The following is a 24,603-nucleotide window of genomic DNA, read 5'->3' on the forward strand; positions in this document are numbered from 1 at the left end:
TAATAGGAACTTAGGGTGGTAAGTGGAAGAGAGGGTGGTGAGGTTATCTGATCACTGTCATCTAAATGGGGTGCTTGCGGGGCGTCTGGATGGCTGTCAGTTGAGCAACTGACTTCGGCATGGGTTGTGATCTCGCAGTTGGGGGGGTTCAAGCCCCACATCAGGCTCACTGCTGTCAGCGTGGAGCCTGCTTTGGAGCCTCTGCCCGCCCCCACCCCCTGCATCTCCCCCACTCACACTTTCTCTCAAAAATAAATAAACATTGAAAAAAATAATAGATGGGTGTTTGGTTAGTTCCAGTCACGTGCTAAGCCAGCTCTCTCTAAAAAACAAAACAAAACAAAAAGCCCTAATTAGTAGCTTTTGTTGGTTTCTACGGCATATACACTCTCACTGTGGCTAAATTCAAGCAACAAATAAGAAGTCACCACTGACTGCAGAGCTAGAAGAGAAGCACATAGTCAGCTCTTTTGCAAGCCAGTGAGCTGCCCTTCGCACACAACTGGAACAGTAAGCAGCGCTGTCCCCAGAAAGCTACAGGAAGGTCATGGCTTCTGCACACGCTATGGGCAGCTTTGGGAAATGTCAGCTCTCACTTTGCCTTTTTCAAAGATTAGAAAGACTAGACTGACAGCAGCTGTCCCATTACGTGGATGGCCCTCTAGGCTGCTGCCAGGAAGTCTCCCTCAGAACGGTCCTGGGCTCCCCTTTGGAACACACCCCCTGTTGCCTTGCCTCAGGCTGGGACAGTCCCTGGAGCAGGCAAGGCTATTCCTTGCAGTCAATTCCTCAGGGAGCACTTCAGGTGGAACCATCCTGCAAGGAAGGATGGGTGTGTCGGTGCCATCGGCCTCTGCCTCTCACTTGGATTCGGCCAGTACTTTCCTCCCAAATTCCAGGAAATCATAAATACCAAGGAATCTGCCCTTGCTGTGCCAAAAGCAGGCCCAGCTGGAAGGCAGCAGGCATCCCTAAAGAGATGGTGGAATGAGGGGGTGGAAAAGTACTGAGAGATAGGGGTGTGCCAGCTTCTGGTTGGGGAGGGACCCTGCTCCCCAGCTGAGGTGTGGAAACGGGCCTCGCAGCTGAAGAGCAGGTGCCCTTGAGCTGGGCAGCTCTAGAGGGAAGAGTAGGAACAGATGTGGAAGAAAGGGGCCTTGTCCTAGCAACTCCTTGAGGACCTAAACAGCTTGCATGTATGTCTTGGAGTCTTTCTCTCAAGTACTTAACACTGGCTAAGCACAGACAGAACCAGCAGTCAAAAATTTGTTGAAAGAGAAATGAGACTTTTATTAGCCTGCAGGATGTTTTTCAATACTAAGGCAAAAAGTAAAAGGTAGGGGCAAGTAAAATTAAGGCATAAAAAAGTATCTAAGGGCCCCGAGGGCTCACCCAGGACATACAGTGGAGGTCTTCTCTTCATATCAAGGGTATGAGGTAGGCAGGAGAGGCTGACTTGTTTCATGGAGTCAGGCCCTACCACATAGCCCAAGGGAGAACAGTTGTGAGGTCAGGCCAGGAGGGTTAGAATTTGCTAGTGTAGAGGGTCATAATCCACTTGGGCATACGGAGGAAGCCAGGCAAGTAGGAGGCCAGCCAGCCCATGGTGGAGACACGAGAGAGAACTGAGCTCAAAGACAAATAGTCTTGGACGGGGCGGCCTGTGGACCACAGGAAGAAGAGAAGGGTTACACTGTCATTTCCCACTCCTCAGACACCTCCGCCTAGGCTAAAGAGCCTGAGTGGGATGTGAGGGAGGAATGGGGAGAAAGTGTGGGAAAAGGTGAAGTGAGCAGGAAACGGCGGAAGGGAGGTCCAGGCTGGCTGCTGGGCCAGAGCTCTTACCATCCACATCCTGAAGCCCATAGCGTCGAGCAAGGTCACAAGATGGCAGCACCTTCCCACTCAGGCTCAGGATATTGGGGTCTGTGGGCACAAATACAGCTGAGAAGGCATGGCAGTGATGCAGTGTGACAAGGTTTGGGCCCAGTGGGACAGGGCACCACTGAAAAAGGCTTCGGTGCCCAGAATTCTTTCTTTCTATTCCTAGGCCTCTGACTCTTGGCTATACTTCCTGCGGCTCCCAAACCTCAAACTGGGCCCACATAGGGTCTCCAGAAGCCAGAGAAAAGAAGGGCATATTCCTCAACCACCTCCTGAGCCAGGACCCAGAACTGGCTACCACCACCCTGCAGATTCTCCATGCCCTTTCTTGTTACCACCTGCCCCCAACCGCTTTACCTGTTGCCAAAGCCACCACACATTTGCCACTCATTTCTGTGGTCTCTGCAGAGCTGAAATCAGATCTGAACTGAAACACAGGGGCAGAGAAGTGAAGGGTTAATTTCCAAGAGAACTGCCTGAATTTCTTTCCCACTTTTAGCTTCTATTCCAAGAGAAACAGGCCCTCATCACTGCACCTGCAGGACCCAGAATCTTAGAAGATGCTTGAGCCACTCTTCCCTACATCCAGGTACATCCTGTACCTTGGCACCAGGACCCACTGCCTTTCCTAAGTGGAAGGATCTTGGGATGTCAACTATGTCTGGACCTTCTAGGTTAATTCAGGGCAGGGGTCAACAGCATGGGCTTCGGGGAAGGAAGCTTTTCCATTTATGGCATACATGACCTTGAGCAAGTTTCTAACCTTTCCAGGTTTCAGAATTGCCATCTGCAAAATGGAGATAATATCTCCTTTGCTGGATGAAAGGACATAATGTATGTATGCTGCTCGGCCCTGCTCCTGCCACAGTAGGCACCTGGGTATTTCCTCTTTGTTACTGTCTTGTCATTGAGGATGGAGAAGCTGATTCCTTTGCGTTCCCTGCCTCCCTTGCCCTCCCCCTGCCAACCTGCTTCAACAGGGGATCATCAGCATTGTTGTTTTTCATCACAACCTCCTTCAGTAGTTCTGTCTGCACCAACCCTGGCCACAGAGACACATAGCTGACCCCGTGGCGCCGCAGCTCCTGGGCACAGTCAGCAGCCAGCCTGTCGCACTGTAGAAGGACAGAAGGCAGGGGAGAGCCAGGGCGCCCGGCCACGTCACCTTCCTCCCCTGCCTTCCTTGCTTCTGCTGAGGATGCCCCAGCCCTTCTCAGGAGCCCTGTCTCAGCTGTCCACCTTCCCCAGTGTGCTGCCTACCCTGGCCACCCAAGGGGAGCCCAGGCAAAGGAACTGTTTATGAAGGGGCAGAGGGAGAGGTGGGGGCCAGTGGGCCTTACTACTCTGATCATTGGGGATCAGATCTCCTGAGCTATGGGTACCATCACTGTCTGATGCCTCCCTAACCCCTGTGCTCCTGGGTCCTCACCGCAGCTTTGCCAACACCATAGGGGACATTGAAGAGATACTGCAGCCCCCCAATGGAGGAGATGACCACGATGAGTCCCCGGCCAGCTGGTACCATGAGCCGTGCTCCATACACTGAGCACAAGTAGTGACCTCTAGAAGGTGGGGCAAGGAAGGAGAAGGAATACATGACGTTCACTGCTGGCCTGGCTGCTGTAGCCCTGGCAGCTTCCTCTGCCCTCTAGGGCTAGAGGCCACTTCCTGAGAGAAACAGTGGTAAAAGGAACCACCAATGGATGCGTGTAAAGGAAAAACTCAGTTTTCCATTCTCCTATGTAGGGAAAACCCAGAACACATATACTCGGTAACCAGAAAAACATTTCATTTGCATGGGAAACAGGATCCTCCGAGTGAAAACAGATAGAGAGAATTATAGTTTCAAAAGGAAAGCCCAATCTAAGGTAATGCAAAGGAAAGGCACAGTAAATGTGTACGTGAGTTGGGGGGGGGAGGTGAGGACATGTTGGCAGGCTTCCCAGAGGCTCACAAAATGGCCTTTATCTTGGAAAATTCATCATGGCTCAGGGACCAAGGCCTGGGCCTCTGCCCAGGCTCAAAACTCTGACCTGCAAGAGATGAGGGAGTGGAAGGCCTCTCTTTGGAAGGCTAAGCATGTGGGCCATAATTGCCAATTATCAGCATTTTAGGTTTTCTTTTCTTGCCTCTTGGCTGACCATCCCTCTCTGTCCTCATAATCTTTCTTCTGCCTTGGAAATCACAACTGGATTCTAATCCTGCTTCCTTGGTATTTCCACAAGAAGCTGTGGGTGTTCTTAAAATGCTTTAGGCACAGATTTTCAGATAATCTCTTAGTTACTCCCACAGGTGGCTGATCACACCCCCATGGAATGCAGTTTCTGAGAGGGCACTACCGTTCCAACAATAAAAAAGAGACACAAGTGGTGCGTCATGCTAAGTGAACTCTTCGTGCTGTGTTTCATCTCACTCCCATGCAGATGTATGTGTAACTCTGATGTTGGAGTGCCCTTGCCTGTGGATCTGGAGTGAGGATGTGGAGGCTAACATGGCTGGCACTCACCCTCATTGACCTTCTCTTGATCTAAGACAAAATAATTTCTTTTTTTTTTTTTTGTTAATATCAACTACAGGTGGTGTGCATTATTCAAAGAGGGAGGCTTCCTTCCGATCACACACTTGGATGTGCAGAGTGAGGCCGGAGAGAGGCCAAGAGCAAGTGCAGTTGTGTCAGTTCTGACAGAAACAAGGTAAAAGTCAATGTTCCCAGGTACAGATTCACCTGGATGGAAATTTTCCAGAGGCGTGAGACAAACGGGACAAAAAGGAGAAGAAAGAGATGGGGAGGTCAGAGAACAAGGGCGGGCATATGAGGAACGGTCCAGGCCCTCAGCTGAGTGAATGAGGGGAACCCAGACCCTGGGACAAAGGGAACACTTACCTGAGTCCAACATTGTTGATATCATCCCAGATGGAGGCAGGGCTTTCCCAGAATGCCTTCTTAGTGTTCTTTATAATTGCCTGGAAGGCAAAGGGAGTGTTGTAAATTGGATGATCTAAAGACAGGCAGGTATGAGGGGCTGGATAATGAAAGGGACATGAGTGGGGATAAGGACTCAGGACTCAGGGGTCAGAGGGGGAGGTTAGGGATGTGGAGCTGGAATGAAAGTGTAAAGGGTACCAGGACCCCAGCGTAGGCGTTGTTGACCAGCACATCCAGACGCCCCTGCTGTTCCCGATCCACTTGCTCAAACAGGCTTTGCACTTCACTCTCCTGGCTTGAATCGCATACCACAGGCACACACTGGCCCCCTCGAGACTGTGCCTGGAGAGACAGAGGGGATATGAGCTTATAGTTGCACATGAGTGTGAGACATAAGGCAACCCTCTTCAACTCCCAGCTTGGGAGGAGCTGAGAAGGGGAGGGGGCACTGAGAAGGCAAAAGTAGGAATCAAAGCCAGCAGCTGAGGGAATATGGTGAGCAATACCGCCCTCTGGTGTCTGAGGAATTTCAGGAATACTAGGTCCTTTCTCTATAGAGGGAAACAGATTGGGATCTCAAGCTTAAAATCTACATTTACGGAGGCCTACCAGGTGCAAGTTGTTGTATACTCTTAGTGGAAGGCAAGGGACAAATAGGGAAGGGGGGATGCTCCTGGGAAAGGAATATCTCTCTTCTTCCTCATCCTTGGTCATTTCCAACGTTCACACCCTAAGCTCCCACTCTTCACCACTCACGTGTAACCTCTCCTCTGTCCTGGCCCTCTTACCCTCACATCACCAATGCTCCTGCCTAGTTACTGAAAAATCAAAAACTCTCAGGCACGAACTATTTCTACTTTCCGTTCTACCTCACCCTTCACAAATGAGTCCCCATCCTCTAACTTCAAAAGAAGAAGAAATACCTTATTCAGGACCAATCCTCCTATTCTCCAGATCCATGCTCTAGTTCCCACCCTCTTACCTTCTTGCCTCCTAACTGCTCCCCCGTGCTCCCAGAGCATTCTGTGTCTGCCTCTGATTTCCTGCTGGGTCCTATCTTTCCAAAGCAGAAGTGACATCTTATTTATCTTGGTAACCCCAGTGCTTCACCCAGTGCCTAGCAAACCAAATGTATTTTTTTAAACTGAAATCCAGTTAAAAAAAAAAAGTCAAGTGAAAGCGTACAGCTCAATAAAGTCTTCCTAAAATAAAGGAAAGCACAGGTCCACAACCCTTCAGCTGCAATTCCAAAATCCCTGAAGGTTTCAAACAGAAGGCTTTTTTCATAAAACTCACTTATTGGCAAAATTTGACCTGATCTGAAGTCATTTATGGGCTTCGTTTATTCCAGTCTGAATAAATATTCACATTTCGTGGAGGAATATAATGGTTTCAGGTAAGGAATTAGTGGAAGGAGTGGTTAATGGGAAGGGCTACCTCAGGTGGTGTGTGTCCCACTTGTTCCAGAGGAAGCACCCACCTCCTCAGCAGTGGCCCGCAGCGTGTCCATATGGCGGCCAGTGATGTAAACTGTGGCACCTGCCTGGCAGAGTTGCAAGGCGATGCCGCGGCCAATACCTCTGGAAGCACCGGTCACCACGCACACTTGGCCCTTCATGGGAGCTGCCATGACTCATATGCAAAGGGGGGAAAATCTGTGGAAGCAAAGACTTGCTCTGAGGGAAGCCTGCATCTTGTGTATGTGGAAGGGGGACCCGGATAGCGGGAGGGAGGGGGAGCCAAGGTTGGGATCCTCTGAGAAGAAAGAAGTTTCAGAGCGGGACAACGGTGCAAACCCCAGGGCAAGGCTGTTCGTCCTTTTTGGCAGGCCAAGAAGTAAATAAGGGGGCTCGGTGGGACTGTCCAGGGCTACCCACCTATAAGGACTCTCTGAAAGGGGTTGACCGGGTGGGGGGCGCTCAGCGCGGCAGCCCCTCAACGGCGGGTCCACGCAGCGTCCTGGGCTATCCAGAGCTCTGGCCTCTGGCGTGGCCCTGTTGGGCTGAGCCCGGAGGGGCGGCTTCCGGATCGGGGGTAAGAGCGGGGCCCGGGCACGCAGGAGGGAGCTCGCGCCCTTTACCTGCGCTCCTGCAGTCCCGGCGCCGTCTAGCCGGCAAAGTCCTTGGACTCTAGCACTTCGATTCTGGCTGCGGGGGCGGGACCAGGTGACTGCAACTGGATCAGAGTGTGAGGCTGGGGTGCCAGCCCGCGTTCCCGTCCGGGATCAGCGGAGGGCTTGGAGGAGAGGGTCAGAGAGCACGGGAGGCGGTGCTGGGGCCCAGGACTGGCGACTGGAGGCGGGGCGACCTGGGGACACACACAGTCACTCGGCTAGGGGCTGTCGCCAATACCGTGACGTATATGCTGCGCGCCGAGCACGCCGGCCTTCCTAAACTCCGTCTGGATCCGGCACGCTCCTACGTGCGTGACGTTCCTCTGCGACTGGAGACGCTTTCGCGGACGGACACGGCCTTGAGCACTCATGGCTCTGGGTCCGCGCTCCCTCCACAAGGCTGGGCGCAGGTTTCCAGCTGGTGACAAACGGGGGCGCGGGGCCAAGGGGTCGGGGCGCCCCCCACCAGGCCGCCAGCGGCCTCCGGACAGGAGCTCGGAGCCAGCCCCAGACGCGCACCCTCACCTGAGCCCCGAAGCTCTGGGGTATTTCCGCCAGGCGCTGTCAGCCCTGAAAGAGGCTCCTGAGACCGGAGAAGAGCGAGGTGGGGAGACTTCAGGGTGAGACTAAGAGAGGGATTCGCTGGACATAAGTTCTGGGATAGGCAGAATTTTCATGGGTCCCCAGGGCATAGGGACTTAGTCTATGTCTCCCATATCCTCTTCATTGCTCCCCTCTCCCTCCTTTAGTTAACTAATGGAACATAACCATCCTCCTCTTAGTCTCTAAAATATTTCTTTTCTTGTCTGTTCAGAACTGATGGTGCACAATGTTTTGAAGGAAGTGGAAGCTGAGGCCCTAGCCTTGGCCACAAACAGGACTGGCAGTGAGATTATGCAGGAACTGCTGGGATTTAGTCCCCTGAAACCGCTGTGTCGAGTATGGGCTACTTTGCGCTCCAACTTCCGCTTTGTGGCCTGTCATCGATGCGGGGTGCATGTATTGCAAAGTGCTTTGCTGCAGTTGCCTCGATTGCTGGGGAGCCCTGCAGAGAAAGAGGAGGAGGACGTGGAAGAGGAGGAGGATGGCAAGGGTGGTCCCTTGGAGACTCTGGAGGAGCTGGTTTTGGGACTAGCCTCCGAGGTGTGTGATGATTTTCTTTTCTACTGTGGAGACACACATGGCAGCTTCGTGGTCAGAACTCTGCTACAGGTGTTGGGAGGGACTCTTCTGGAGTCTGAGAGAGCCAGGCACCGTGGCTCTCAGTCACCTGGTAAGTATTACAAGAGGGAAGTGGACGTAGAGGAGAGAAGAGTTTAGGAAGTCCAGTAGAAAAGAGTAAGCAGAAGAGTAATTCTTGCTGACCTTAAAGAATTAGCAGAGAAATTAGGACAAGACTTAACAGGCCAAAGATTAGTGCACACAGAGGCCCAGACGTGAGGATGCATAGGTGTGTTTGGGGGACAGCTAGTAGAATAGGCCAGGGGTAAGAGGTGATTCATGAGGAATGGGTGTCAAATTTTTTTTAAATCACAACTCACAGATTTTTTTTTTGTTTTAAACATCACTGAACATGCGTCTGTGTATGTATACATATATTGGACTCAAGCAGAACTTTGAGAAGTTAATATATATACAACCCATTCTGATATTTTCTTTTCTGTTTTATTCTATTCTATTGAAAAATTGCTGGTTAAGATCCACTAAAGTGATTTTATGATGCATTTGTAGGCAGTGACCTACAGTTTGAAAAACTCTGGGAAATAAGGTTAGAGAGTTTAGATGAGGCCTTGAAGTCCTGAGAGTTTGGCCTATCTTCTACGGACCACTGGGGAGCTGTTGAAATTTCTTAGAAAAATTAAAACAGAAACATAGTCTCTGTTTAGTCATCCAGATGAGAAGAGGTATTCATATGTGTTCTGCATCTCCAAGCTGAATCCTTGCTCGTCTATGGGATTATTCTCCCTCCTGGATGGTAGTTTGTGATCCCAGCACTGCACGTGTTCTTGGTCTTCTTTCAGAAGCACAAAGGGCCCCAGCTCGGGAAGGTAAGCCATCTGATTTTGAGGTCCCTGAAACCTTCTTGAATCGCCTTCAGGACCTGAGCTCCTGCTTTCTGAAGGACATTGCTGGTAAGGAGGGAAAAAGGAGGAGGGTCTAGGACCTGCTTTTCTGGAGGTGACTGTCATCATCTGAGTCCCTTACTTCGATCAGTCTTATTCCTTTTCAAATCTGATCTGGTATGATATTGCAAAGACTCTGTATATAGCTTTTACGTCCAAAGTCCCTGATATCTTTTGCTTGAGGTTTGAGGTTGTACAGGTTGTCTGGATTTTGGAAGAGCTGCTTTTATTATTTCTGCCCTCTCCCTCAGTATTTATCACTGACAAGATCTCCAGCTTCTGCCTTCAAGTGGCCTTACAAATCTTACACCGCAAACTGCCCCAGTTTTGTGCTCAGCTCTGCAGTGCTGTGATTGGCTATCTGAGTAGCCGCAATTCTTCAGCAGATGGCAGGTATGGCCTAGGCCTCAGAGTCCACCAAAGTTGATGAGGCTGTGTGAAGTGAATGAAGTGATACGGGTATTTTAGATGCAGTAAAGGCTGCTTGATCACCTTCTCCTTGTCCCTAGCCCCCTACTGCTGTTTCTGCGGGATCAGACGAGCTCCAGACTCCTGGAGCAAGTGCTGCTGGTGCTGGAGCCCCCGAGGCTCCAGAGCCTCTTTGAGGATCACTTCCAAGGGCAGCTGCAGACCCTGGCCGCACACCCCATTGCCAACTTCCCTTTGCAGCGTTTACTGGATGTTGTTACTACCCCTGAGCTGGTGAGTTGAGAGTGGGGCTGGATCTGTTTCTGTGCTCTGTTATTTCTGCTAGTTTTTGTTCATTGTGCCTTATTTTATTGTGTGCCTGCCTCTGCATCTCTTGAGTGTGTACTGGCCATTCCCCTTGAAGTTATTCCTGGGGGTTACTCAGAGCTTATGACGAAAGTGCCTTCTCAGAAAGGATTTGTTTTGGCTTCTCTGGTTCCAATACCAGCAGGCGACTGGCTTAATCCAAATATGCAGCTTGAGGTTCCATGACCCGTGTTTGTGGTCAACTATCTATAGCAATACAGAGTTGGGAGTTGGGGTAGAAGGGTAGATTTTTTTTTTTTTTTTAAGATTTTATTTTTAAGTAATCTCTACACCAAATGTGGGGCTTGAACTCACAACCCAAGATCAAGAGCTGTGTGCTCTGCTGATGGAGATAGCTAGGCGCCCCTAGAAGGGCTGATTTAATTCCAGTATCCCCTTATCTTGAGAGTGTGGCCATTTAAATTTTTTTTTTTTTCAACGTTTTATTTATTTTTGGGACAGAGAGAGACAGAGCATGAACGGGGGAGGGGCAGAGAGAGAGGGAGACACAGAGTCGGAAACAGGCTCCAGGCTCTGAGCCATCAGCCCAGAGCCCGACGCGGGGCTCGAACTCACGGACCGCGAGATCGTGACCTGGCTGAAGTCGGACGCTTAACCGACTGCACCACCCAGGCGCCCCTTTTTTTTTTAATTTTTTTTTTTCAACGTTTTATTTATTTTTGGGACAGAGAGAGTGAGAGTGTGGCCATTTAAAGTATTGCTGCTTCCCTCATGTGAGGCAGCACCTCTAAGACTGCCCCCTTGTCCTAGACTTTATCTGGCCAAACCCAAATTCTGATATTGGCGGTGCTTATCTAGCACTTTTAGTTGTTTTCAGCAGGAAGATTTCTCTGAATAACTCAGTCCACTGGTACAGAATGCCAAAGATTCCTCATTCTGTGTCTCCCCTCAGCTATCCCCCGTGTTTGAGGAGCTGAGTCCTGCCCTGGAAGCTGTGCTGGCTCAAGGTCACCCAGGGGTGGTCATTGCCCTGGTGGGGGCCTGCCGCAGAGTTGGGGCCCACCAAGCCCAGGTCCTGCAGCTGTTGTTGGAGGTGAGTAGGTGTTGCCCCCAACCTGTTTATGCCCTCAGTTCAAATTCCGCCTGTTAGGACCTCTCTAATCTTCAGTGGTTGTATCTCTGGACTCAAGAGGTCTAATGTCCAGGGAGTTCACAGATCCAGGGAGAAATGAGGCCAAACCCATCTCATAGCCCTGGAATGAAAATTGTCTCCCAGAACTAAGAGAGCAGTTTATTTAAGGAATAAATGTTTATTCAACCCCTGTTATGTGTATAGGGGCTGGGGATACAGCAAGGCAGATGAGATCCTGCCCTTATGCAGCTTACATTCTCACATCTCCTGAATGCTTTCCTCTGTCTAGAGAGTCGGGGTTAGGGATGAGGTAGCTCTCCGATTCATCATGTTTTGTCTCCTCCTCTAGGCATTCCACTGTGCGGAGCCCCCTTCCCGGCAAGTGGCTTGTGTGCCTCTCTTTGCCACTTTGACGGCTTATGAGGTATACTATAGACTGGCAGAGGAGGAAGGGGCAGTGCCCGCAGAGCACCAGGTGAGGTAGGAGAGGGGCCAAGTCAGTGACTAATTGGGGCCAGGGTTTAAAAAGTCCTTCACCCTTGTGGTGAGGGTGTGGGGATCTCTGGCTTCATCCAGGTGGGGGTGGCACTTTGGTGGCTGCCTCCTAAATCCCTGTTTCTGTCCTACCAGGTGGAAATGGCCACGGCCAGGGCTCTGGGGGAAGTGACAGTCCTTGGGTCTCTTCTGCTTCAGCATCTGCTGCACTTCTCTAGCCCTGGTATCGTACTTCGAAGTCTGGGTGCCTTGACGGGACCACAACTTCTGACTCTCGCCCAGAACCCTGCTGGCTCCCACGTGCTTGATGCCGTCCTGACCAGCCCCTCCGTGACGCGCAAGCAGCGTCGCCGTCTGCTTAGGACCCTAAAGGTTCTGGTTTCTGCTTTGATTCCCCCACCAACATCCATTTAAGAGAACATGAGCTTGTCCTGAGACTGTCCTTCAGAATCAGAGAGGATATATCGTTCCCAGCCTCTTTCGACTCAGCCCATAAACTTCTGAAACTTCACTTCCCCGTTGCCCTCCCCAGTGCACTTTTGTGGAATGCCCTAGAGGGACCTACCTTGCTTGTTTCACTGCAGGGACAATACGTGGCTCTGGCCTGTAGTCGTCATGGCAGCCGAGTGCTAGATGCCATCTGGAGTGGAGCAGCCTTGGGGGCCCGGAAGGAAATTGCTGCCGAGCTGGGTGAGTACCTGCACCTCTCTCTAACCTTTCCAAACTTCCCTCACTCCAGATGGCTGAGTGGCTGGGGAGGGGACTTAAATACAGCAGAGACTTCAGTTCAAAAGGGTGGTGTTGGCCATGGGTTCTTAGCAGTCTGCCCTCCTTTCCTCTGCTGATTATGCAGCCCTGTGCTCCCGCCCTCTCCTGGCTTCCGTTCTTTGGAGACTGAGGTATTATCCCTGAGGCCAACCCAGGGCCCAGGGAAAATGGAGGGACCTTCACCCAGGGAGTGTCCCTTTGAGCACGGGGGGTGACTGCATGATGATACTGAACATGAGTGATTCCCTTTGCAGGGGAGCGGAACCAGGAGCTGATAAGAGACCCTTTTGGCCACCATGTGGCTCGAAATGTGGCCCTGACTACTTTCCTGAAGCGCCGAGAGGCTTGGGAACAGCAGCAGGGGGCAGTGGCCAAGCGGAGGAGGGCTTTGAACTCAATACTTGAAGACTGAGGCCTTTGGACCTGGGACTGGGTGATGGGGAGGGTAGCGGGAGTATCTGTCCTGTCCCCTTCTTAGTTTAAGTTGGAATCAAAAGTCTTATTAATAAACATTTTTATATTTTTATTGGAAATGTTTTTGTTATTTTGGGGAAAAGGGTATAAAGAAATAGAGATCTCAAGGTAAAATCAGAAAGGGCTGAATTCAGTGCACTAGGAAGCTTAGGGACAGGAGGAGTTGCAAGGAATCTAGATGTAGCAATGATCAGGGTGGGATCAAGATACTTGGGGACAGGCTTGTGGCCTTTCCAGGTAAGTGGGATGCTGGAAAGATGGCTAGGAAGGGACAGCATTCTTCAGGAAAGGGTATAGGCTAGGGGTGTAAGGTGTTATGCTGATGGGGCCTGTCACAATGGGGTCAGAAGGCATTGGGGAAATCAGGTGAGTTACCTAATCTGCACTGTCTTCAGATCTCCAAAGCTGATGCTGTCACAATCCTCACAGTGTGTCTCGGAATGAATCTAGGGGCAGAAAGCAGCTTGGAGCCCCTTCTCAGTAGGGATGAAGGCGACCCTGCCGCTGCCAATGCCATTGTTCGGCCCCTTCTATTAAATGGCGAAGGCTGGAGGAAATTCCCAGCAACATATGGCCCAGCCCTTGCAGCAGTGCAGAGGTCCAACGGAGGAGCTCCCTGAAGGGCAGAGACAAGATGAAGTCGGATGGGTGGGGGAACGTGGGAGGAGGCTATAGAGGGGGTTTTCCACAAGGGAGAGATTATGGATAGGGGAGTATAGAAGAAGGAATTAAGGGCGCTGCAACTTTAAGGGGATGAGGAAATACGATATGTTGGTCTCTGACCTGAGTACTTTCTTTGGGCCGAGTCCTTGAAAGTCACAACTCATGGAGTAGAGCCCATAGAATGTGGCTTTGATATTGAGGCTGCCAAAGAGGTCTCGAGGGTTTTGCTTGTATACATCAAAGGTGATACGGGCGATGTCCTTGCTGTGCTTGGGCTTCTCCCGGCCCAGGCCGTATGACAGCACCCCACTCTGTAGGGTACACTCATCAGTGCCACGCACCCTCACACCCTGACACCAACGGTGTGCACTGGGCACACAGTTCCCCACCAGCACTGGGTCAGACCCACCCTTGCCTGGACTCTTTGTCCCCTGTATGGTGTCCTTGGCAACCCTTTACCTCTCCCAGTGTCTCTGCCCCCAAGATCACGGTTGGGCTAGAGAAGCTTGGGAGAGATATAAAGGATTGGTGGCCTACAGCAAGCCCCACTATGGGCCTCTCACCCTGCTGGGGGTCCAGCTCTGCCCATACTCCAGCACCATCAGGCACGTGTCATCCTCCAAAAGCTGGAAGAAGTCCTCACTCTCCACGGCGGTCCCATCCTCCTCCAGCACCAGTGTTAGCATTCCACTCAGCAGCAGGGCCTCCAGTGCCTGCCCAGCCACAGGAAGCAGGAGGGAAGGGGCAGGGCTTATCCATGCCCCTCCCTCTCCAGCTGCCCCACATCCACTGGTTGGCTCTGGATGCTGGTTGACACCCCAACTCTACTTCCTGGGAAACTGCCATTCTTCAAATGGCTCCAGCTCTTGGTGCTTAGTTGCTGGGGGACCCTCGCTAAGGGCTGACTTTTTTTAACCTAGTTGCTCCTCTGTCATTGTCCTCTTTCCCTGTTACCCTCTGAGCCAATCCTAGTGGTTTGGAATTGAAAAACTAGTCAGGTTCTCTTGAGGTCCATCCTTCTGTCTTCTCTCCAGTGTCTTACCTCACTGTCCCCCACTCTCAGAGAACTGTTTTCAGTAACAATGACCCTTAGCCTTTTTGAGTCTTCACTAGTGCCAGGTATCTATGTAGACTTTACATACATGTCCTCTTTGACTCCTTTCCACAACCCTAGGAGAAAGGTGTAACATTATTCCCTTTTTGTAGATCAAGAAACTAAAGTTTTGATAGGTTGAACAACTTCCTATGGTGTGACACTAGCAAGTGGTAGGATCTGGACTTGAACTTGACTTGTCATATGAGTCACCATTCCATACTGACTTCTGAATGCCATTCCCCCAACCCTCCCTAGCTATTCCTCCTCCTACCCCCTGGAAAAGAAATAACCTAAATACAGCATTGGTCATTGGGCTGAACCGCACCATCCCCCACCCCCCACTTTAGCCCTCAGAGGGAGGAGCAGCCATGTAACTAACCTCAGCCTTTCTGCTCACTCACTGTAAGTTCTCACTCTTCTCTAGCCCCTGCAGTAGGAACTTAGGGATTTGGCTCACTTACCTTGTCTAGCAGTTCCTGGCGGGTGGCAGCTGTCAAACCTTTCCGGGTGGTTCGCTTGTGATCACAGACACGGAAAGGTCGCTGGGGTGGTGGAGGTGAAGTCCAGACTTTCCTGCCAAACTCAGAGCTCATACTGGATACTGACCTGGTAGTTGGGAAGAAAGGTCAAGAAGTGAGGAGTTTGGTGAATGCAGTAGGGATGATGGGGTGGGGTGCCTGAGGAGTTAGGGAGGGATCTAGGTTTGCAGATCAGAGTAGCCTAGGGAGAGACCATGGAGTGGGGGTGGTGAGTGGTGGTTCCATAGCTGGACAAGCCCGTTGTGGAAAGTGGGGGCAGGGAAGAGAAGGGGTGAGTATCAGAGTCTCCTGGGGGCCGAATGGAATTTTGTTGCCATGCCCTATCCTCAGAGTTGGAGGGTAGAAAGGAGGGTTAAAAATCACCTGAGCAGGCCGCTGGGGTTCAGGGCTGAGAGGTACTCCATGGTGGAGGGAAGGAGCAGGGGAGTTGCCTCTCCCACTGAGTTCTGGGCTGTGTGGTTCTCCGCTGTGCTGGGGCTGAAATGGTGGTGTTTTCAGCTATACAGCTGGGATCTCAGCTCCAGTGATGTGGGAGATGAGTCAACCCGGACTCTGGTCCCCCCTGCCTGGCCAGTAAGAAGGGCAAAGTCCAAGGGGAGGGAGAGAAGGAGGGGCCTAGATGGGATAGTGGAGGAGAGATTGAGGCCCAGAGTTGCCCGCAAAAGTCATGAGGCTTTTGTGCGTGTGTGTGTGTGTGTGTGTGTGTGTGTGTCTGTCTGTCTGATGGCAGTGTGTGCTGAGGATAAATGGGAACTAGGTAAGGATGGAATGTGGTCTCTGGTGTTTTTCTTTCTATGGAGAGAATTTCTAGGAATAGTTCCTGGCTCCCAACCCTAGAGAAGCTGCGTTATACATGATTTGCACTGTACTTGCTGCCACCTACTGTGAAAGCCATAAACTGCAGCATTAGGAAAGGGGAAGCCAGGCTGCGGGTGGGATCATGGGCAGAGCTTGGAGGAAATGAAGGGTGAGACAGTGTGCCAGGGTGGCGTGTGAGGAGAGGATGGATCCTGCTCCCTGGATCCAGGATCACCAGGATCCTGTCTGCGACCCTGGCCTTCCTGCTTTCCTGCTTCTTCCTCTGTCTAGGGGAGGGGCCGGCTCAACATTTCTCTGGCTTCAATCTCCAGAACTGCTCACTTCAGCTACACTACATTAGTCACTTTCTCTCTCACCTTTCTCTTTTGGCCACTGAATGGGCGTGAAGGAGATGTGAAGGGGAAGGGGGTTGTCTTTTGATGGCATCAAGACTGGCTTTGGGTACCCTGAGTCCCATCTCTGATTTCAGCTATAGTTGTGGATAGTTGTATGGCAGCTCAGACTCTCACTAAGACTGAACCCCTCACATGAGTGTAAATCTCTGCTTTCCTGCCTAGGTGTTTGAGGCTGCAGCAGCCCACTCAGCCTCCTGACACGTATAGGCTGCAAGTGTGTATAATGCCTCTAGGACAGCCCTCAAACAGTGAAGAAGGCAAGCTGGGCATCAGTGCCCCAGTCTTCTGTCTTTCTGGAAGGCATTCTGTGTAATTCTGAGAGCTTCCTAATCCCTACTGAAGAGACTCAATAACACACTTATTTGGCTCTCTTTTTCCCTCTCCTCCCCTGCTCCCTCACTTCTACTTCCTGAGCTGACTTCCCAGATGCAGAATTACCTGTACCCATGCTAATTCAGGCTGTGCTTTGGAAGTAACCCAAACTGAGACAATACTGGTGTCCTGGCTCCCAAGGAGTGCCCAGTTCTAGCTGGTAACTGGGCAGGGGCCTTTCCCCTTAGCTCAACTTTATCAGTGTACTAGGTCCCCCTCAAATTTCTGCATTTCCAGGCTTTGCCTGATCTCTTCACCCAGAGAACGCTTCTTTTCAGTATGTCTCTACCAATGCATCCTTTCCTACCTTATCTCGTAGCTCCGTAGGATGGTCTCTTTGTGGTTGTGTGTTAGGATTCCTCAAAGAGCTGATAAGTCCCTTGTACCTCCAATGCATCCCCCAGAACTCAGCACTGTGACTGAAAGCTGTCATTGGTAGCCCTTTGAGAACCCTGGGAGTAGAAAGAATGGAGCAGGGCATAAGGTAAGAGATGAGAGTGATGTGGGTGCATAAGGCAAGCTAAAGGCAGAGCACAAACTAACAACTCCCCTGCCCCCAGGTGGGATATGTGTGATATTCCTCAGGCACTCCTAGCTGTGCAAGAACAAAGATAAGAACAGAAAACAATGGTTAAACTGATAGAGATCACAGGACCTGAGTCTCCATCAGTTTACAAATATCTTAGTAAATTACAAGAAAAGGGCAATCTCATCAATAGTCCAATCTCCAGGAGCTCCCTACTGTCTTAATGATAATACTTTGCTAGAGGGCAAAACAGCCTTAGCTTGGCAATAGCTAGGCCCCCAACAATCTGTAACTCGTCTTTAGCGTATGGAAATCCCTTCAAGAAACTTCCTCTTGACTTTATCTCCTTCAGCTCCACAGTATATAAAGGATCACCCCCTCACACTTATAAACTGCTCTTCCTGCCCACAGGTTCTGTCCCCATGCTTTAATAAAGTCACCTTTTTGTACCAAGGACATCTTCAAGAATTCTTTCTTGGCCGTCGGCTCTGGACATCACCCCCATAACCTCAAAACCTCATCAAGAGGAGTAGGTAGCAGGCTGAAGAAAAAGAGGGCTCAGCAGGATCAGAAGTCAGGAAATAGGTCAAAATAGAGCAGTTGGGGGAACGAGTAGTTTGGGTCACCTTCTCTGCTGAGTGTAGGCCAGGGAAGCCTCAGCACGTGGTGACAACTGTCCCAACAACTGGGGCCAGAACTGCCCGAGGGATGAGGGCAGATGCAGGACCCAGGATTTTGTAGTGTCCCTACTCACCTACACAATCAGGGAACCTTATCTGTATACCTGCAGATAGTCCTGTTTCCTAGGGAAGCAGCCTGTCACATGCCTGGACCTGTTAGTGATGGGAAAGGGTAGAGTGCGGGAGGAGCCCCAGGAAAGGCCTGAGAAGAACTCCACCTCGTCCCTCCCTATTCCTAGTCTCACACTGCAAATCTAACTGGCAGAGGACAGGAGTAGGCACCTCACTCACTGCTGCTGTGCCTTTCAGCTTCTCCAGCCCCCTCGTGGGCCTGATCCTACTAGCTCCCAGGTGGGTAAGTAGATCTGCGCATGCACCTTTACTTCCCACCACTCATTTTGCCCTAAGGTATAAGGAATGGGGCTGGACAGAGAAGAAGCCCAGCTAAAGGGGTAGAGGTGGAGGTAGTGGCAGCCTGGGAGTCAGGACTGGGGAGGTCGGCTGACTGACAGCAGGGGATTTGGGTTCCAAGAAGTAGTGATTGAGTAGGGGCCAGGGTAGGTCAGGAAGTCAGTCAAGGCTCTTAGAAGAGAGGAAAGTGGGAGGAAACGCAGTCCCTTCTCACCTGGCATGAGGGGTACCCCGGGCTTTTGCCCCACCCCCTAAATGCCCTCCATGGCCTTTTCCATCTCCCGGTAGGCACAGAATGCTGGCCTGTTACCGACCCCCGGGGAACGAGACGCTGCTGAGCTGGAAGGCCTCGCGGGTCACAGGCACGGCCTTCCTGCTGCTGGCGGCGCTGCTGGGACTGCCGGGCAATGCCTTCGTAGTGTGGAGCTTGGCAGGCTGGCGGCCCGCAAAGGGGCGACCGCTGGCGGCCACGCTGGTGCTGCACCTGGCGCTGGCCGACGGGGCGGTGCTGCTGCTCACGCCTCTCTTCGCGACCTTCCTGGCGGGGCAGGCGTGGCCGCTGGGCCAGGCGGGCTGCAAGGCGGTGTACTACGTGTGCGCGCTCAGCATGTACGCCAGCGTCCTGCTCACCAGCCTGCTCAGCCTGCAGCGCTGCCTCGCGGTCACCCGCCCTTTCCTGGCGCCCCGGCTGCGCAGTCCGGCCCTGGCCCGCCGCTTGCTGCTGGCCGTCTGGCTGGCCGCTCTGCTGCTCGCCGCCCCGGCCGCCGTCTACCGCCACCTGTGGGGAGACCGCGTGTGCCAGCTGTGCCACCCGTCGCCGGCCCACGCCGCGGCCCACCTGAGCCTGGAGACGCTGACCGCCTTCGTGCTTCCTTTCGGGCTGGTGCTCGGCTGCTACGGCTTGACGCTGGCGCGGCTGCGGGGCGCCCGCTGGGGCGCCGGGCGGCGCAGGACGCGGGTGGGCCGGCTGGTGACCGCCATCGTGCTCGCCTTCGGCTTGCTCTGGGCGCCCTACCACGTGGTCAACATTCTGCAGGTGGTCGCCGCGCTGGCTCCGCCTGAAGGGGCCTTGGCCAGGCTGGGCGGGGCGGGCCAGGCAGCGAGAGCTGGAACTACAGCTTTGGCCTTCTTCAGCTCCAGCGTCAACCCGGTGCTCTACGTCTTCACCGCAGGGGATCTGCTGCCCCGGGCAGGTCCCCGCTTCCTTACAAGACTCTTTGAGGGCTCTGGAGAGGCCCGAGGCGGGGGCCGCTCTAGGGAGGGGACCATGGAGCTCCGAACTACCCCTCGGCTTAAAGTGGTGGGGCAGGGCCGGGGCGATGGAGACCCTGGGGGCGGGGTGGAGAAGGACAGTCAGGGATGGGACCCTTGACACCAAACCCTACCAACCCGGCCTGCTCTTCCCTATCCCCTTCCGTCGTCCCTCCCCCAGAACTCAGGGAACAACTGGAGCGTTTGGGGAGCCTTCTCTGGCCACAGTTTGGATCTTTCTGGGCAGGCCCAGGTTCCTCCAAACTGAGGGATTGCAAGTGGTGGTGGTCCTTGTTAGTGAATATTGTGTGCCTGCAGGTAGGCATGGGCCTACGTGCCAGAACTGCTTACTTGTTGCCAATAGCTACTGTGAAATACACTGAGGAGGGGGGCATTACATGATGGGTTAAGCATGCCCACACTGGTAGTTCATTATGCCTGAGTTGTACTGAAGCCACCTGGTTCTCTGCTGGGTCAGTCCAAGGCTGGGCGCTGCCAGCCTTCAGTGGCATCTTGACTTGTCCTCCCGAGTCTGGGTGGCCTGGTTCCCTCCAGCCAAGCCATAGACCGCTCCGGAAATAAAGGGAGAAAGAGGAAGGAAAGGTATGGGGGCTTGAATGAGAAAATGGGGATGGGAGCCACTTTCTGCAGTCTGAAAGAGTTGAGTGGAGAAAAAGTCAGCTCTGGAAGGGGAAAGACAATGTGTGGGGTTAGAAAGGAAAGTTTTCCTGTCTTGTGGTTGGTGCAGTGTGGGGAGGGAGGCTGGGAGCCCTGTCTTCCTCTCTGAATCCAACTCTTCCCCCCAAAGGTCACCTGACTCAAAAAGGAGCCCAGGAGCAGGCACAGGCTCACCCAGGGGACATTTGGGGCTTGGGGTGAGGGGTACGGGGACTGTGTGGATGACTGGAGGACAGGAAGTTCTCAGGGAGGTGACATCTCTCCTTGGTCTCCTTTTTCTCTCTGCCAAGTCTTGACTCCTCCCAAGACTGCTAGCTGTTGCTCACTGCCCCCCATACCCCTTGGCCCCCATCGTTTGGAATCTCTCTATCGCTAGGTCCCCAAACTGTTCTGAATCCTGACGCTTTTGAGTTTGAGGATGTAGGATGGAGTTCAGAGGACGTCCACATGCACACACATGTGGTCGCTAGGGTGACTAACATCCCCATTTGCCCAAGACTTTCCCAGTTTCACCACCAACAGTTTCTTGTCCCAATCCTCAGTCCCTGGCAAACCTAGATGGCTGGTGACCTGAGTGCTCACCCGGACCACCATCCCAGGTTCTGCTTTAGTGACTGTTCACATCACTCAGACAGAGGCCAAGAAAGAGTAAAGGAAATTCAGTCTGCAGGGTCACGCCAGGGGCACCCAAACTGGGGCAGGGTGGAGCTCTGGATCCGGGGGGCAGGAAGTATGCTTAGAGTATCTAGCCTGGGGTGGAGGAAGAAAGGCTGTTGAGAGACATAGAAGTGGGGAGCAGTTTGGGAGAGGAGGCGAAGACAACCCAGTTTCTGTCAGGAGGGGCCTCTGGTTGACCCCTGAGCTCTGGGCCAGAACTTGCATCCTCTGACACTGACAACGGGAACTTCTTTCTGTTCTCATGTGTCAGGGCAGAAGCTCCCTAACTTCCTCCCTTCCATAGTCCCTGTCTTACAACCTCTGTGGTCAGAAAGCCCTTCCTCAACTCTGCCTTCCTGCTGTGGTTTCAGCCCATTTCTTTGCATCACATCCTCTGTCTCACAGCTACTGGGTCAGCTCTGCACTGGCCCTTCTCAAAGCAGAGAGGGTAAAGGACCTCAGTGACCACCAAAGATGGACCAAAGTGCATCTTTCCTGGGAAGTGACAGAGTTGGAAAGGAAGCAGAAAGGCTCATGGTCAGATTGAAGGAAAGACTTTTCAGTTCTCAGTCCCTGCAGAAGAGGTCAAAGGGAGAGACTGCACTCCTTCCAGGAAGGGAGAAGAGTGACCATTCTTTTTTTTTATTAAAAATATTTTTTTTAACGTTTATTCATTTTTAAGAGACAGAGAGAGACAGAGCATGAGCGGGGAAGGGGCAGAGAGAGAGGGAGACACGGAATCCAAAGCAGGCTCCAGGCTCCAAGCCGTCAGCACAGAGCCCGATGCGGGGCTCGAACCCACCAACTGCGAGATCATGACCTGAGCCGAAGTCGGACGCTCAACCGACTGAGCCACCCAGGCGCCCCGAAGAGTGACCATTCTTGGGGCTGTTCCTCCCTGTACATTCCTGGTTTCCCCTCCTGGCAGGGCAAGCATAACGCATCACTGCCCCTACTTCCTCTCCCTATGCTCAGCCTCCACTTTCTCTGTGTGTCTGAGGTGGGACTGGACAGCCAACTATGAGAAGGTAGGAAAGAGGTGATGCTGACCTCCTTGCCCAGCGCCCAGATCTTCAATCCAAATTCATGTGGCAGGGTAGCCACACGTCCAAGCACAAGAGAAGTGGTTGGGGAAGGGGAAGAAATTGGCATTCTGTATAATACAAAGGAGGTCCTTTGGACTTTGGCTTCTGCCAAGAAGAAGAATTGAACCAATCTTTTTACATGAGGGAAGGGATGGGGGGGTTCTGGAAGAGCCCCGCCCCCCAACTCTGCTCATGGCTTGAACCCAAGCCAAGGACAGAGTGCTGTCCTCTTCAAGTCCTGATGTTACCTAAACCCAAAGCCATAACCTAGCCACATCTTCCTGGAGGACAGGAAGTTCCCAGGGAGGTGGCATCTCTCCTTTGTCTCTCTGCCAAGTCTTGATGCCTCCCAAGACTGTTAGTTGTTGCTCACTTCCTATTAATCTAAAAATTATTACATGATATTATTTACATGACATGTAAAGATATCCAACATTCTGGCCTCTCAGTCTGAGCCCATTTCCCTTCTCCAGCTTCCTTCCCTCCTTCTCCTGTATGACCCAGTGCAGTTCTCCAGTCTAGACCTGCATCTGAGGCCACACCCCAGCCTACTCACTCCCCTCACCCCTCTTTCCTCTCCCTGCACCTTCTTGGGCTCTTCTCATCTGGTCCCACCCCTGAGGAGTCCTCCTCCCTGCTAGGCTCTTCTGGAACACAAAGACCATCCCTCCCCCCCTCCCCAGTGAAGGGAGGGCTAGGAGTTTCAGCCCCACCCTCAGGAAGATGTGTCTTCCCCCTCCTCTGCTTCTTGGTACTTCCTCTCTGGCCAACGTAGCTGACAGCACGCAGACCTGGGGCCAGGACCCTGGAACTGGGACAGATCTGGTAATAGGCTACGCCACTCTGCCCTGGCCTTGGGATTGGCACCAGCTTCCAACCAGTACGTGGCAAAGTCTATAAGTAAGTACCCTGGGAGTAGGGAGGTAGTGGTGGGGCAGGTTACAGCCATGATTGAAAAGGCAAAGGAATTTCCAAAGAAAGCCTGGCTGGGGAGGATTTGTTCCTGTCTCCTATCCACAAACTCCTCCCCATCCCTGTTATTCCTGGTGGGCCCTGGGCACCTCTGGAGAGAGTGAGGTGATTGGTGGAAATCATTGGAACTGAGGGGGCTCGGGGCCTGGCAGGTGACCGAGAAGCTAGCCTTTTGAAGGGTGTGTCCTTATTAAGGAAAGCATCCCCCCACCCGCCCCTGCCATTTGGTTCTGGGTTTCAGAAGGGAAGGAGGCAGAAAGGGTCTGCTGTTGTTGCTCTGTATTTTGCAAATGGGTCTGTGGGCAGGAAGGAGCCCCGGGGCCTAGTTAGGAAATCAGTGTTACTACTCAGCCAGATCCCCTTAAGACAAGGTCTGTTGACAGTGGTGAGGACAGTATATTGCAGAGGTGCAATTGATGCTGCTGATTTGGAGACGGCTACAGCACTCAGGCTAGGTGTGTCCAGGGTGTCGGGAAACCTTGGTTCCCCACCCTCATGCCTGTGTTCACCCTCACCTTCCAGGTCCTTGCAGTGGCCCCGGACGCTACATCTTCTGCAGCACCTCCTCACTAGGTGTCATGTTCATCGCTCTGCTGACGATCATCCTCCTGTCGGTGGCACTGGTTGTGGGGCTTCCCGGCAACAGCTTTGTGGTGTGGAGCATCCTGGTAAAGATGCAGAAGCGCTCTGTCACTGCCTTGTTGGTGCTGAACTTGGCCCTGGCCGACTTAGCTGTATTGCTTACTGCCCCCTTTTTCCTCCACAACGTGGCCCAACGCACCTGGGTGTTCGGACTGGCTGGCTGCCGCCTGTTTCACTATGTCTGTGGAGTCAGCATGTACGCGAGCGTCCTGCTGATCACGACCATGAGTCTGGACCGCTCGCTGGCGGTGGCCCTCCCCTTTGTGTCCCAGAAGGTTCGTACCAAGGCCGTTGCCTGGTGGGTGCTGGCAGGCATCTGGGTGATGTCCCTTCTGCTGGCCACGCCCGTCGTCGTGTACCGCACGGTGACCTTGGCACCGAACAACTGGAGCCTGGTGTGCTTCCTGAAGTACCCCAGCGAACGACTCAACGCCTTCCATCTACTCTTCGAGGCCCTCACCGGCTTCCTGCTGCCCTTCCTTGTGGTGGTGGCCAGCTACTCCGACATCGGCCGCAGGCTGCAGGCCCGGCGCTTCCGCCGCAGCCGCCGCACGGGCCGCCTGGTAGCGCTCATCATCCTGACCTTCGCCGCCTTCTGGCTGCCCTACCACGTGGTGAACTTGGCCGAGGCGGGCCGGTTGCTGGCCGGCGGAGAGGGGGAGCCGTTGCGGAAACGGCTGCTCCTGGCGCGCTACGTATTCATCGCGCTGGCCTTCCTGAGCAGTAGCGTGAACCCCGTGCTGTACGCGTGCGCCGGCGGTGGCCTGCTACGCTCGGCCGGCGTGGGCTTCGTCGCCAAGCTTTTGGAGGCCACCGGCTCCGAGGCGTCCAGCACCCGCCGCGGGGGCACCCTGGCCCAGACGGTGAGGGGCGCCCCCGCCACTCCCGAGAATGGCACCACCGAGAGCCTCACCGTCTCCAACCCTCTCCAGTGAAGCGAACTGAACTAGGTCTGGGTGGTGGTGGTGGTGGTGCTGCCACTGTTGGTGGAAGGTCGGCTTTCCTCCTGGCGGAATGCCCCCACGTTGGCCTGGCCCAGTGCTGTACCCCTAGGAGGAGAACGCCAGTGGGGTGGAGCAGAAGAGGAGGGAGGGGCGGGGCAGGTAAGGGCCCAGTGAAAGCCTGGGGCAGCTTTGCTATTAAAACTGAAGCCTCAAATTGGGTCAA

General features: G+C 53.1%; 5 protein-coding genes across 11 annotated transcripts; 3 read left to right on the forward strand and 2 right to left on the reverse strand.

Annotated features, from left to right (window-relative positions):
* Positions 1-1,265: 1,265 nt before the first annotated feature.
* Positions 1,266-7,175, reverse strand: DHRS1 (dehydrogenase/reductase 1). 2 transcript variants are annotated; one of them, XM_045450553.1, is made up of 9 exons: positions 6,891-7,175; positions 6,291-6,465; positions 5,009-5,152; positions 4,769-4,848; positions 3,314-3,446; positions 2,853-2,999; positions 2,242-2,311; positions 1,846-1,926; positions 1,266-1,661 (listed from the first exon to the last, which is right to left on the reverse strand). In XM_045450553.1, exons 2-9 carry the CDS (start codon positions 6,438-6,440, stop codon positions 1,525-1,527), a joined length of 942 nt encoding a protein of 313 aa, XP_045306509.1. In that variant the 5' UTR covers positions 6,441-6,465; positions 6,891-7,175; the 3' UTR covers positions 1,266-1,524. The 2 variants fall into 2 exon arrangements, with proteins under 2 accessions (XP_045306509.1, XP_045306508.1); XM_045450552.1 differs by having other exon boundaries at positions 6,688-7,138.
* NOP9 (NOP9 nucleolar protein) lies at positions 7,173-12,702 on the forward strand. 2 transcript variants are annotated; one of them, XM_045450539.1, is made up of 10 exons: positions 7,173-7,527; positions 7,738-8,196; positions 8,945-9,055; positions 9,298-9,439; positions 9,556-9,748; positions 10,734-10,874; positions 11,263-11,388; positions 11,544-11,780; positions 11,993-12,098; positions 12,431-12,702. In XM_045450539.1, the coding sequence occupies exons 1-10, from the start codon at positions 7,293-7,295 to the stop codon at positions 12,586-12,588; spliced, it is 1,908 nt and encodes a 635-aa protein (XP_045306495.1). In that variant the 5' UTR covers positions 7,173-7,292; the 3' UTR covers positions 12,589-12,702. The 2 variants fall into 2 exon arrangements, with proteins under 2 accessions (XP_045306495.1, XP_045306496.1); XM_045450540.1 differs by having other exon boundaries at positions 7,428-7,543.
* CIDEB (cell death inducing DFFA like effector b) lies at positions 12,685-15,512 on the reverse strand. Its single transcript, XM_045450554.1, has 5 exons — positions 15,312-15,512; positions 14,871-15,015; positions 13,877-14,026; positions 13,434-13,624; positions 12,685-13,266 (listed from the first exon to the last, which is right to left on the reverse strand). Exons 1-5 carry the CDS (start codon positions 15,350-15,352, stop codon positions 13,128-13,130), a joined length of 666 nt encoding a protein of 221 aa, XP_045306510.1. The 5' UTR covers positions 15,353-15,512; the 3' UTR covers positions 12,685-13,127.
* Positions 15,513-17,979: 2,467 nt separating this feature from the next.
* Positions 17,980-19,817, forward strand: LTB4R2 (leukotriene B4 receptor 2). 2 transcript variants are annotated; one of them, XM_045450546.1, is made up of 2 exons: positions 17,980-18,095; positions 18,440-19,817. In XM_045450546.1, the coding sequence occupies exon 2, from the start codon at positions 18,447-18,449 to the stop codon at positions 19,521-19,523; it is 1,077 nt and encodes a 358-aa protein (XP_045306502.1). In that variant the 5' UTR covers positions 17,980-18,095; positions 18,440-18,446; the 3' UTR covers positions 19,524-19,817. The 2 variants fall into 2 exon arrangements, with proteins under 2 accessions (XP_045306502.1, XP_045306503.1); XM_045450547.1 differs by having other exon boundaries at positions 17,989-18,091.
* LTB4R (leukotriene B4 receptor) lies at positions 17,988-24,603 on the forward strand. 4 transcript variants are annotated; one of them, XM_045450550.1, is made up of 2 exons: positions 17,988-18,095; positions 23,317-24,603. In XM_045450550.1, exon 2 carries the CDS (start codon positions 23,373-23,375, stop codon positions 24,369-24,371), a length of 999 nt encoding a protein of 332 aa, XP_045306506.1. In that variant the 5' UTR covers positions 17,988-18,095; positions 23,317-23,372; the 3' UTR covers positions 24,372-24,603. The 4 variants fall into 4 exon arrangements, with proteins under 4 accessions (XP_045306506.1, XP_045306507.1, XP_045306505.1 ...); XM_045450551.1 differs by having other exon boundaries at positions 17,989-18,091; XM_045450549.1 differs by lacking the exon at positions 17,988-18,095 and adding an exon at positions 21,508-22,722.

This window comes from Leopardus geoffroyi, chromosome B3, assembly GCF_018350155.1.
Source record: "Leopardus geoffroyi isolate Oge1 chromosome B3, O.geoffroyi_Oge1_pat1.0, whole genome shotgun sequence".
NCBI classification, from domain to species: domain Eukaryota; kingdom Metazoa; phylum Chordata; class Mammalia; order Carnivora; family Felidae; genus Leopardus; species Leopardus geoffroyi.

What these genes read in the sequence shown, in the direction of transcription:
- LTB4R (XM_045450550.1), top strand. Translation starts at nt 23,373, where the DNA reads ATGTTCATCGCTCTGCTGACGATCATCCTCCTGTCGGTGGCACTGGTT.
- DHRS1 (XM_045450553.1), bottom strand. Translation starts at nt 6,440, where the DNA reads ATGGCAGCTCCCATGAAGGGCCAAGTGTGCGTGGTGACCGGTGCTTCC. An exon ending in TGTGGTGGCTTTGGCAACAG is followed by an intron (nt 1,927 to 2,241) that starts GTAAAGCGGTTG and finishes TTGTGCCCACAG; the next exon opens with ACCCCAATATCCTGAGCCTG. An exon ending in TGGGCTTCAGGATGTGGATG is followed by an intron (nt 1,662 to 1,845) that starts GTAAGAGCTCTG and finishes TGTGGTCCACAG; the next exon opens with GCCGCCCCGTCCAAGACTAT.
- NOP9 (XM_045450539.1), top strand. Translation starts at nt 7,293, where the DNA reads ATGGCTCTGGGTCCGCGCTCCCTCCACAAGGCTGGGCGCAGGTTTCCA. An exon ending in CTTTCTGAAGGACATTGCTG is followed by an intron (nt 9,056 to 9,297) that starts GTAAGGAGGGAA and finishes CCTCTCCCTCAG; the next exon opens with TATTTATCACTGACAAGATC. An exon ending in GGAAATTGCTGCCGAGCTGG is followed by an intron (nt 12,099 to 12,430) that starts GTGAGTACCTGC and finishes TTCCCTTTGCAG; the next exon opens with GGGAGCGGAACCAGGAGCTG.
- CIDEB (XM_045450554.1), bottom strand. Translation starts at nt 15,352, where the DNA reads ATGGAGTACCTCTCAGCCCTGAACCCCAGCGGCCTGCTCAG. An exon ending in AACCCCAGCGGCCTGCTCAG is followed by an intron (nt 15,016 to 15,311) that starts GTGATTTTTAAC and finishes CCCAACTACCAG; the next exon opens with GTCAGTATCCAGTATGAGCT. An exon ending in GCCAGGAACTGCTAGACAAG is followed by an intron (nt 14,027 to 14,870) that starts GTAAGTGAGCCA and finishes GTGGCTGGGCAG; the next exon opens with GCACTGGAGGCCCTGCTGCT.
- LTB4R2 (XM_045450546.1), top strand. Translation starts at nt 18,447, where the DNA reads ATGCTGGCCTGTTACCGACCCCCGGGGAACGAGACGCTGCTGAGCTGG.